The 12,576-nt window shown below is 36.2% G+C and overlaps 1 protein-coding gene across 8 annotated transcripts in view; it reads left to right on the top strand.

Annotated features, from left to right (window-relative positions):
• The window catches only part of pcdh15b (protocadherin-related 15b), a 179,290-nt gene that overhangs the window by 995 nt on the left and 165,719 nt on the right, over positions 1 to 12,576 (top strand). For all 8 annotated transcript variants that reach the window (XM_042767219.1, XM_042767212.1, XM_042767211.1 and 5 more), the window contains exon 2: positions 10,523 to 10,637. In XM_042767219.1, the coding sequence (XP_042623153.1) occupies positions 10,541 to 10,637 (97 nt within the window). In that variant the 5' untranslated portion in view covers positions 10,523 to 10,540. The remainder of the gene's footprint in view (positions 1 to 10,522; positions 10,638 to 12,576) is intronic.

Below are 12,576 nucleotides of genomic sequence, written 5' to 3'. Positions count from 1 at the left end.
TTTGTCGTAACTGTTTATCATGGTATTTTTTATTTTTATTTTTCAATGAAATTAAATGATAAAAATGGTGAACTTATGCTGATGATCCATCTTAACATTTAAAAAGTGAAATGAGGAGGAATTTCTACCTGACTTGACTCTTGACTTCTGTTGATGTAACCTGTGGTAGTTTGGTAGATTTAGTCATATTAAAGAAACTTATTGAATAAAACCTAATTCATTTTGGTATTACAACGTGCAGAACATTCTGAAGAGCTTAATTTAAGTTATTCCTCAACCGAACCAGAGAGATCTTCTCTCTTTTTTTGTCTAGTTTTGATGTTAGAATTATAATCGATAAGCATTCTGAAAAAAAAACAAAAAACATCTTTGTAGTTCTGATGGTCAAAACCCACAGAAAAGAAATGAAATCTCATTAATATCTCAGCTCTTTCTCCTTTAATATAGAAATTATATTAAATTAAGAAGGCTCGTTCTTTTGAGAAACAGCTCACCTACTGTATGTCCTAAACAATGTCTCAAACTCCAAAGGCTGATATCAGTACAAGCTCAAACCTTTATCATATTCCTTTAGAACCAAATGATCTGAGCTATGGAAGTAATTTTAAAAGAAGCATCCAAAACAAACAAAGCTGATACTTAAAATGAATCCTACTGTAAGAGGGAGTCTCCTGGGCTATATAAAAAAAGCAACTTGTGAACAATTTAATTTTACTCCGGGGAACCTCCATGTCTCAGTGTTCCTCTAGATATGTCAGTGTGATCCGACACCAGCGATGAATTACAAAGTTAGACCGTATAGAAGGAGCTGGTGTGGAACTACAGCAACACGGAACGTCAAGAGAACACAATGAAGTGCTGCTGGCCTTCTGTAGTGATAACCTCCTCTACCCCTCCTTTCCTCATTAATTATTGACCTCCACCACATGTTCCTCAACTCCCGTGTTATTTGTGATGGTGTATGTCTCTGTGCTGCAGGTTAGGTCAACAGCTTGTGAGTCACCCAGTGGGTCTATTACCATGACGCCGTGTTTACCCCTTTTAAATATTTACAAAAATAGATGTGCTGGTGGGATTAACACTAAATTAAATGAGTTTATCCAACCTTATCCCCATTTCCTCAGCTAACAAAAATATTTAAACAATAATCTCTGATTTTTATTTTTTTTATTTACAACTTTGAAAAAAAAAATGAGTGTACATGTGCAGGTCACAAACTTAAAATCCAAATACAACTGACACAAAATATGTTCATATACTTGTTCATGTGCATTTCAAGGGATAGTTCATCTAAAAATGAAAGTTCATCAGTAAATCCCTCATGTTGTTCCAAACCAACTTCGAAACACAAATGAACATGTCAACACACATACATAGAACTCATCAAATAGAGTCACCAGAAGTGTTTAAATATTTACACATGCTGGTGGGTTTTACGATAAAATAAATGAATGTATCCAACCTCATCCCCATTTCCTCCACTGACAACAATATTGAAACAATTTCCTTACAGTATAGTAGAATACACAAGATAACTTCTCTTAGATATTTATATATACACACTCACCGGCCACTTTATTAGGTACACCTATTCAATTGCTTGGTAACACAAATTGCTAATCAGCCAATCACATGGCAGCAACTCAATGCATTTAGGCATCTAGATGAGGTGAAGACTTGCTGAAGTTCAAACCGAGCATCAGAATGGGGAAGAAAGGGGATTTAAGTGACTTTGAACATGGAATGGTTGTTGGTGCCAGACGGGCTGGTCTGAGTGTTTCAAAAACTGCACAACCATCTCTAGGGTTTACAGAGAATGGTCTGAAAAAGAAAAAGAGAAAATATCCAGTGAGCGGCAGTTGTGTGGCAGTTGTCCCGGACCTCCCATAAGCATTAAGGGAAAACCCATAACACCCCAAAAAATATACTTGGGGGGTCCCCTGGTTTTTCAATAAAACTTTAATACTTAAAATTAAGTTTCAATTGCTGTATTAAATTTAGACCTGCTTCTGTTACATCATATTTTATTTTTACGCATTTTTACAGCGTTGCTCATTGTAACCAATCACACAGGATTCTGTTGAGCTTAGGAATGCAGAAGAGCTTTGACACGATTCAAAAACTGTTGTGGGGGATATTTTCTTGGCACACTTAAGGCCCCTTAGTACCAACTGAGCATCGTTTAAATGCCACAGCCTACCTGAGTATTGTTGCTGACCATGTCCATCCCTTCATGACTACAGTGTGCACATCTTCTGATGGCTACTTCCAGCAGGATAATGCACCATGTCACAAAGCTCAAATCATCTCAGACTGATTTCTTGAACATGAGTTCACTCCACAGTCACCAAAGGGGGTCCAATCTGGTACTAGCAAGGTGTACCTAATAGTGGCCAGTGAGTGTATATATAGCAACTTTGAACAATATATATTTATACTCTGCAGGTCTCCAGCTCAAAATCCATATACAAATGAGCCAAAAATGTCCATTTAATTGTTTACTGCATTTCAAAAGATAGTTCATCACAAACATGACAATTTGGTCATTAATTACTCATGTTCAGTGGATAGTTTATTCAAAAAGGAAAATGATGCCATCAATTACTCACATTCGTGTCATTCCAAACCCTTTTGTTCACCTTCGAAATACAAATGAACACGTCAACACACATACATAATTATCATCAAATATAGCCAACAGAAGCTTTAAAATATTTACAGAAATAAACACATCCTCATGGGTTTTACAGTAAATTAAAAGAGAACCAACCCATTTCCTCTGCTGACTAAAAACATTTAAACCTAATTTCCTTACAATAAAATTGTCTATATTTCTAGCATCAGTTCTTTGTGTGCAAATTCATATCTGCTATTTTGAAATTGCCAATGTGGCCAAAAGCCAAGCATCCGTCGCTTTTTAGCTATGTTCTACATGCTTTGGATTCTGTATATTTCAGCGTACCCTCCCCACCCATCGTGCTTGGCGTGTGTTGATTCATTGCTAGGCTGCCCATCATTGTTTCACTGTCTTTGGCTGTCTCATTAAAGACATTGGCTAATAGGATTTAACCTGCTCTGAGGCAACCATAGTAAATGCTCATTTAGCTGGAGCACCCTCATCAAATGGGGCCTCTGTAATCAGACACTCAGGGAAGTCCGTCCCTCCAATTCATCTCAGCCACCTGGTCTAAACTGACTGGAAGCGGTGGCATCGCAGAGGGCTTGTGGGATACAGTGAGCCTGTCATTAAAAAGAAATGTCGTTTGACACGTCTGACCCCTCTGGGGTTGGCAAAACCAGGAAGGGGACAGAGTGAGAGAGTTTTGACCCTCTGATGGAGGTCGCCCTCTGACAGAACCCGAGGTGGCTTTGCATTTGCTGTTGAGCTGAATTCTGTCAAGGCTTAGTGGACTGCAGGTCTTTCTCAAGAATAAATACTTCTCAGCTTGTTGACATTTGGTAGGTTTTCTTTCAGATTAAAACTTGATATTTGTAGCTTCTTTATTTTCAGTGTACTCTTGCAGAAGAAAATTCTGTCACTTATTCAACCTCATGTTGTTCCAAGCCCATACGAATTGTGTTTTTCTTCAAATTACAAATAAACACACATTAATGCACAAACAGAGCTTATCAAATATGGTCAACAGAAGCTCAACTACTGTAAGCAAGCAAGCATGTTTGAGCTTCTATTGATCCGTTGATTTGATGTACGTTGATCAATGGTTATAATTGCATTTACATTAATGCATTTAGTAGATGCTTTTATCCAAAATGACTTACAATAGATGAGCATAAGCAATTCATCACAGAGGCAACACTATTTGCAGATTATTAGAACACTAGATTAGGAAACAAGTTAAAGCAGAGGAGAAATGCAAAAAAGAGAAAGGAGGATATTTTTTGGCAAGAGCATTGGTTTATGGAAAACGTGCATCTTCAACTGCTTCTTGAAAGTTGTGATGTTTTCAGCAGTTCAGGTGAACATGCTTATCTGGGAGACATCACCATATAATAAATCATAAACCTGTTATGATTTTGTTTACATGCTCTTGTGTTTTGAGCTGAAAAAGGTGTGGAAATGAAAGAGTCTGTCTTCCTCTCTGTGTGTACCATGACATTTGACTATAGATGTAATGAATCAGCTGGATTGATTATGTTCTGTACTCTGTAGGGATAGTGCAGCCCCTAAAAAAAAAAAAAAAAAAAAAAAAAAACCAAACATGTTTCATATATATATATATATATATATATATATATATATATATATATATATATATATATATATATATATATGTGTGTGTGTGTATATATCCCAAAATATTTTATGTAGGATATTTAGATTTGTATTAGTGGCCAGTTTAGTTTGTCTAACACTGTTATGGATAAGAAGAGGTCCGTTTTGAAGCCATTTTCATGATTTTCCCATTTCATCCTTGATTTTAGCGAGCTGAACTGAAACATCTGAGGATATTACCCCATGAATACTTTCAGGAACAGAATGAAGTGAGGAAAGAATCAATTCAGCTTGTGTTTCAGGGACTCTCTCTCTCACACACACACACACACTCTGGTGCACATACCCTGCTTATTTTACACCATTAATCATGGAATATGAAAAAACGGAATCATTCAACTGTAAACATCCTTTTGTGCCAACCTCAGATGATAAAACAATTAATTTGGTTCTATTTTACCCCATATTGTGATTGTTCATCTTAGAACATCCACATGAGCCAGTAACTCATAGGTTCTTGTGTTTTTGAATGAAAGGAAATTGTCACCAAATGTGGATTAAACCACATAATAATTTATCCCCATCCATACGCTAAACAGTTTTACTTCAAAGTAGATGACAGCTCAAGAAGCGTCACTCATCACAAGGCAAATAGACTAAGTCATGAGTCAGAGGTAAGACTTATTTCTGTTCATTTGCCGTGGCAGATGACATCCGTCTTTCTAAAAACACACACTGCCTGATTACCTCACACCAGAGATAATGAAAGAAGATTGATTTCAGCCACTCACCGAATGGACAGTAAAACACCACTGGCACGTTCAAGCCTTAAATGAACAGTTCATCCAAAAATTAATTCTATTAAAGTGCCCTTATTATGCCATTTTTAAGGTTGCTAATATTGTTTTATGAGTATTTATGAGTTTTATTATATTTTAAAACAGGTTTACATGCATGCAAGGTCAAAAAAACACATTAGTGTTCTAAAAAAATTTATTTAATTTCACCTCATTTCTAAATTATTAGTAAACGAATCATGCGAAACAGTTCAAAGAATCAGTCTCTCTAAACCCCTCCTTTTTGTGAGCCCTCATTCCTTTGAATGTTTAGATGGCGCAGTCCTTTATGATTGGTCAACCACGTCAAGCGCGTGTCAGAAATGAATCGCCCATTGCCATAACAGAATGACAGCCCTGGAGACATGTCAAAACATAGAAAAGATGGTATGATGATGTGGCTGATCGACAAGAGACTGATTTGCAAGCACAACTGGAGCGGGACCTTTCTCATTGGTAAGTGTCAAGTGTCAGCAAGTTTGTTGTAATTATAAGATGTGATAAAAGAAATTTACTCTCATATCGTAGGATACAGCGTCTTCTCAACATGAGGTTAACCACATGGAAATTTTACTGTGTTTGTGGGCGGGCAAGTTGGCGACGTAGAACGTGGGTGGACATTATGCAAATATATTACTCCATGACGTACAGCCGTAACAGAATAAGATTTGAATTCCTGGCAACTCATTTAGACGATTGCGAGTCGACTCTTTTTTTTGATAGACAATAACTTTATAGAGTTGGACTGACATTAGAGAGATTAAATTTCATTTTGAATAATCTGTCCATTTAAACTTTACTACAAGTCTATCAAGTCTAGTGTGGTCAACAGTGGTTGAATGGTATGTTAATTTCCTCATGGCAGAATAAATCACTGCCTCCTGCAGTTCCATCACACTGCATTTCGCTCCTGCCTCATTATGTCCTGACTGTTGTTTTCTATCTGCCGTGTGGCTGGAAGTAATGGTGTACTGTTCCACAGTCAGTGAAACACAAAGCAGTGTAATGGATTAGCTATGTTGACAGGTTCAGTGTGGCCCATTACCTTACTGATCTTTGTTAGAATCCTAGCCCACTCAGTTCAGCGTTGAGGCTGACTGATTTTAGCATTACCCACAATTCACTAATAAAAGTGCTTTTGCTCTTTGAGTGTCTTGCTTGTTGCCAGGAAATGAAAAAAATAAATAAAAAATTAATAAAAAAGTTCATTTAATAGGAGATTGAGCTCTTGCCAGTTGTGCTTTTGTTTCTTGTGTTGTGATTCATTCATCTCTCTATCTATCTCCCTGTCTATCGTTCTATCATTTTGTGTACCTGTCATTCTGTATATCTATTGTTCTACCATTCTGTGTGTCTGTCTGTCTCTTTATTGGTCTGTATAGTGGCCCATTTATTGGTCTGTCTGTCTGTTTGTCTCGATAATCTATCTATCTATCTATCTATCTATCTATCTATCTATCTATCTATCTATCTATCTATCTATCTATCTATCTATCTATCTATCTATCTATCTGTCTGTCTGTCTGTCTGTCTGTCTGTCTGTCTGTCTGTCTGTCTGTCTGTCTGTCTGTCTGTCTGTCCGTCCGTCCGTCCGTCCGTCCGTCCGTCCGTCCGTCCGTCAGTCTGTTCCATCCATCCATCCATTCATTGTCCTTTGTCTATCTGTTTTTTTCTTTTACTGTCTATTATTTTATTGTTCAAACTTTCTATCTGCTGTTCTATTTATATATATTATATCTATTGTTGTCTGTTTTTCTCTCATAAATCCATTCATCCGTCTGTCCACCAACAAAAAAAGTGCTTCCACCATTAAACACCCCAATTTTGAATACCTGGGCTTTTTAAAACGTTCCCTGGTGGTAATTTTGACATTGGTGGCACTCATGTGTACTCATCTCATAAATACGATATTTTGACGTGATTTGAAGGCAACATATGTTCAGCCCCTCTTTGTGAAATTGTGGCTCTGGGAAGCCTTTACACAGTCGAGCAGGTGTTGTCTCAGTTACTCTCAGAGATTAGGGTTCAACTAAAGAGCGCTGTTCTAGACCATTAGCTTATTGGAGGCCCATAGCTTTATTGTGCACTGATTGTAAAGCTGCACACAAGAGGCCACACTCAATTTTGTCTAATTTCTCGAAGCAGAAAAGAAATTTTGAGGGAAACACATTTATAGATCTCACCCCTTGACATACTGCGTCTGCTGTCAATCCGTTGCATTCTCAGGGCATAGCACTGAAGCATCTGTCATTGATTGTCCAGAGGAAGACCTTTGTATTGAGGAACAAAGAGGAGAGATATGTTTCCGTCCTGACAACAGAGGATGAAATTACATTCGTGTCTCCAAAGACACTTTCAGTTCGGAAGAACAAAGACCATTCATAATGATAGTCGGCGAGCATGGCAGTGCAATGATCATCTCCAGTGTTGAGGGTTTTGATGTAGTACAAGTCAAAAGGCTTGAAAGTACATGTCTCACTCTCTCCTTCTCTATGGTTGACTCTTTTTCACTCAGCAATGGAACTTTTTGTCAAGTATCTTTGAATTTGCTGATATGATTTGACATATGGATCACAATGATTTATTATTATTTTTTTGTTTGTTTTGTTTTGTTATTGGCCTTTCAAAATAGCCTCTGTATGTTTTGCACAGCCATGTCGGCATGTCCTGATACTCGAAAGGAATCTGTCAAGATTGTATTACAGATGCTGCAGACTAGCTTCATTCAGTTTCTTATTTGATTTGGAAATGCTCTCATTTCCATTTACACTGTGTATCTATCAATGGCGTCAAATTAAAACATTTTAATTTTTTTTTAATTTATTTATTTTTGTTTTTTTCTGAGTACTGGGAAAACAGGTCATAGAACCGAAAACATAAAATTTAAAATTATGTTTTTGTGCATCCAAGTTTGTGTGGGTGTGTGTATTAGTAGACCCATATGAATCTTAACCTGCAGAACTCATAGATTTCCACAGAATCAAAACATATGTTGAGTTCTACACATGTGTTTCTTGATTAAATATGTATTATTTTTCATTAAATATTAAATTGATATATTTTTTTTGATGTAGTTTTAAATATATATTAAATATTTAGGCTAACTTTTTGATTATGCTTTCAGCTTCCAAAAAGGCAGTTGTTCTCTCAGTTGCTATTAACACATTTTATTAGGTTTAAATCTGTTCAGCAGAGTTTGACAGTGTCAGAATCAGATATAGAATACTTTGCTTGTGCCTGCCTGTTACTTAATATGGGCCGACATAGCCAGATAGATACAAAAAAACATGTACTGTCATATCATACATTTATAATCAGTATTGACAAAACTAACATGAAACAGAACTGAAACATGAATCCTGTTTTCATTAAACATGAAAACACAGCATCTGATAAAATCTGATCTATTGAACAGGATTGAGTCTGACAGACCGTGCTGACAAAATTATATTTTGCATATCACACTAGGGCTAGACAATATGGACCAAAAATATTATCATGATGTATATTTTTTATTTATCAACCTGCAAGTTAGCATCACCCTGGTCTCCTCGACAAAAAAAAAAAAAAATTTTTTGGCTTTTGGCTTATAGCATAAAATACGGTCTGTGGCCAACAAAAGATGTACTTTGTTTCGTTCGTTGTGCACATTTTGTTCACCAATGAACATAACATTTATGAATTTCGAAGCCAAAATACAATGGCCAGAAGTAAAAAGCTAAATGTGGCCTATAAAGCAACACCTCAGTTGTGAGACTCCAGTGTCACCACCATTAAGCTTCCAACAACTCTTTTATTCTTTATTTTAAAATTTGAGTCAGCTATTTGGCAAGAGCATGATTATAAACACAATGAGGATGAAAAAGCAGATTTATGATAAGATGAGTTCACCTGTTTGGCGTGATGACATTCAAGGTCTCAGAAAATCACTGTAGTCCCATTTAGTCACTTGTTAGCAGCTGTCTTTTTTAAGACAAGTAAACGCTTAAAAAAAATCCAACACTATCTCATGACCAATGTGTACGTATTTTACAAGGTGGCTAATTTTTACGACCTCAATCGTACGATTTTGTACAATTTGTCTAGTCCCCAGTGACGGGAAGGTTTTATCGGCGGGGATAGGTGTAGGTCATTCGTACAAATTCATACGAATTGTGCAACTCGTAAAATACATAAAATACGATTTTGCACAATTTTGCACAAATCGTATGAACTTGCATGAGTGAAGTCGTACGAATTTGTACGAATTAGCCACCTGGTAAGATATGTACGAATTGCTGTGAGATCAGGCTGAAAATATCACATTACTGGTTTTACTAGTGCATTTTAAGCTGTAGAACAAAACGTAAAAATATTTTGACCTCATTGCAGGCATTTAACCAAAACCCATTCAAAAAAACAACTGACTTCAGAATGATGGAACCGGAAGTGGCAAAATGCTAACTCATTTATGGGTTTTAGCCTACAGAATTGTTTTTGCGAGGAGTAATAACACAGCTGTGAAACCTTGTAAAATGGGGATGAAATAAAATAATGACATCATAAAAATGAAACAGTACGCTTGTTTAGAACTTTTTTTCTAATGAAATGGAAATGCTGTTGACAAAATCACGTAAAACTGGGTACCATCGTATCTCAGTAATCAATCTTTTTGAGCACTATTGTCTCCATCCTTCACTAAAATTGACCTTATATAAAGAATTGCTATTGATTTGATTGCGTTATCTATTTTCTTTCAGATGATACAGACTCTTATCATTGTAAGATTCACTTCTGACTCGGTCTCCTCTGATTAGTCATAATATAAATAAATTGATGTTATTCCTCTAGGAGCAAAGCTTATCTCTTCCTTCAAACCAAACCTGTCAAAGCATGTTGGTCTTTGAGTCTTTTCCAGGAAGAAGTTCGTTGACCCCTCAGACATGCTGCAAACTTCAAAGCTGCACTTTGCTGTGGGTTGTTATATCTCTCACATGATGAACGCTATCTATCTCTCTGCTCACTTCAAAGGGAAAGGTTATATGTGCAGCAAATGCTTCCTGCCCACTGTTATTACCGAGGATTTCAGTTTGATACAACATCCCCAAAGCCAAACTCTCTATTATTTTTATGACATAAAATGACTCGAGTAATTATGGCTGGGAAATTGACTCAGCCGGTATCATTGTCTCTTTTGATACCAGAATTAATTAGAATGTTCAGTGAGTAAACTTCAAAGTCCTTGGGATGGCTTTTAATGACAAACGGTAAATAATTTCCTCAAAGAGATGAAAATCAAATGGTCACTTGGCATCTGAATCCCCCTAGAGTCTGTCTAGAAGTGCACCATATTTAAAGGCTACCAATTATATGGCTTATGACTCTTGCATCTTAAATGGTGCAACCACCATTATGCGGTTCATATATGCGAGAGAAGCACTTCATCCGTAATCTGTCTCTTTTATGTTCGCAGGTGAGCATGCTGTAATACATGAAGATGCGCCAGAGGTCGTGGCTCTTTAAATGGTTGGGAATAGGCATTGGCGTGCTTCTGCTCACCGCTGCTAGCTATTCTCAAGATTCAGAAGGTAAGTTCTCCCTCATGAATTTTCCTGACTATCTGGCATCAGATTTAGATGAAGATATCTGTGTTTTCCAAAACTCATAAACTTTGTTTCATAAGCTGGTGACCTGCCTATGTAGGCGCACTACTGATGTTCGAAAAGCTAGGCAGCATGAATGTGAAGAAAGCTCAGTCAAAAATAAAAAATAATTAAGATGGTATTCAATGTGAGAGAAATGTTGATTATAAATATAAATAATTAAATATTGAAAAGTAGCAGTATAATGTAATTCATTTCACAGAGGCTAGTTTTCTTATATTTGTGTGTCTGTATATTTTTATTATTATTAGAGTATGTTGTTAGTTTAGCAATATGCTAATGTTAAATTTTAGCAGAAACACCATGTTGCCAGGGTTCAATTTTAGCAAGGTAGCACACTAGGTTTTGGAATGGAGCCCTAAAGTTTACATCAGGGCCTTCAAACTCAGTCCTGGAAGGTTGGTGTCCCACCGAGTTTAGCTCCAACTTTCCTCAACACACCTGCCTGGAAGTTTCTAGCATGCCTAGTAAGACCTTGATTAGCTGGTTCAGGTGTGTTTAAATTAGGGTTGGAGCTAAACTCTGCTGGACACTGGTCCTCCAGGACCGAGTTTGGAGACCCCTGGTTTACATACTGTTTATAACATGAGAATTTTAAGTGCAGTTCTGTCATTGTTTTTGAAACAAAAAACATGCCTAATTTATTATGTTTGAGTATTTATTTATTTTCAACTATACTCTTTTGGGAATGTGGGACAGTTGTACAATGGAAAAATCTGTCAATAACAGGCACTCTAATTTTAAAGTTTTGAAGTGAACTTCATATGACAAAAAATAATTAGTTAGTAAGTAAACTGATTAATAGCAACCCAATATATAAAAGTGCAAACAATTTAAGAAACATGCTAATAAAATAAATATATAGAAAAATCATACTGTTTGTAACATTGCAACAGTTAATGTATGCAAATTTAACACATGCATTCACTGTTACATTGTTACACACTATTTGATTTTTTTGCATAGTCACTGTATAATATGCATTACTAGTAGGATATGTTTGCGTCTTCAGAAACCATAATGACTCGGCATGACAGTATGATCGATTCTAAATTCATGCAGATTGTGATGTATGAAATTTGCCTCTCCAGCCCGTCTAAACACAGCAGGACTCTCTTCTCACTCAGTGTGCGATGATGACACATATCATTTCACATTGGACACAACTGGAATTTACTGTATTACTTTTTTGTTGCATAGCTGTTCCTCTTTCTAGTGTTTTATCGATGTAGCACACTGATATGAAAGTGGAGAAACTCTATATATTGATCCTCTTCCTGCAAAGAGTTGGAAACTGCTTTTTCATTCAGGCTTCAGCAATATTTCTTTTCACTTGAACACACTCTGTCATTTTTAGATACAAAAAGATTTTTTTCCCGCCTCCCCAGAGTGTTAAATAAAGAGTTAACTGCAAAATAAGGCTTTTTTAAATTATTTATTTACTGACCTTCATAACATTTAGAACCTGTAGCATTATTATTATTATTATTATTATTATTATTATTATTTAGTTTTTTTTTTTTTTTTTTTTTAAAGAACAAAATAATAATTTTTGGCGAGAGAACTGTTTTTCTTACAACATTAGTTTATAGTTGCCACGGCCATCAAGGCCCAAAACAGATGGACACCATAAGGTAACCTAAAAATAGCATATGTGTGAATTATATTTAAGTAATAAAACTGTCTTGCATGGAAAATAGACCAACCAGTCTTACCCTCCAGTGAGCTGTAACCTCCAGAATCATTCTTTTGAGCTGGTTGTCATTTAATTGTTTGATCCAGTTAGCAAATCAGACTTAATGATTAATTTTCCTATCAAACTGATTTGTTCATGATTCTGACTTAACTATACAGTCTCTGTTGT

This window comes from Cyprinus carpio, chromosome A12 (genome assembly GCF_018340385.1).
Source record: "Cyprinus carpio isolate SPL01 chromosome A12, ASM1834038v1, whole genome shotgun sequence".
In the NCBI taxonomy this organism is placed as follows: Eukaryota; Metazoa; Chordata; class Actinopteri; order Cypriniformes; family Cyprinidae; genus Cyprinus; species Cyprinus carpio.
This window is presented reverse-complemented; position numbering and strand designations above follow the sequence as displayed.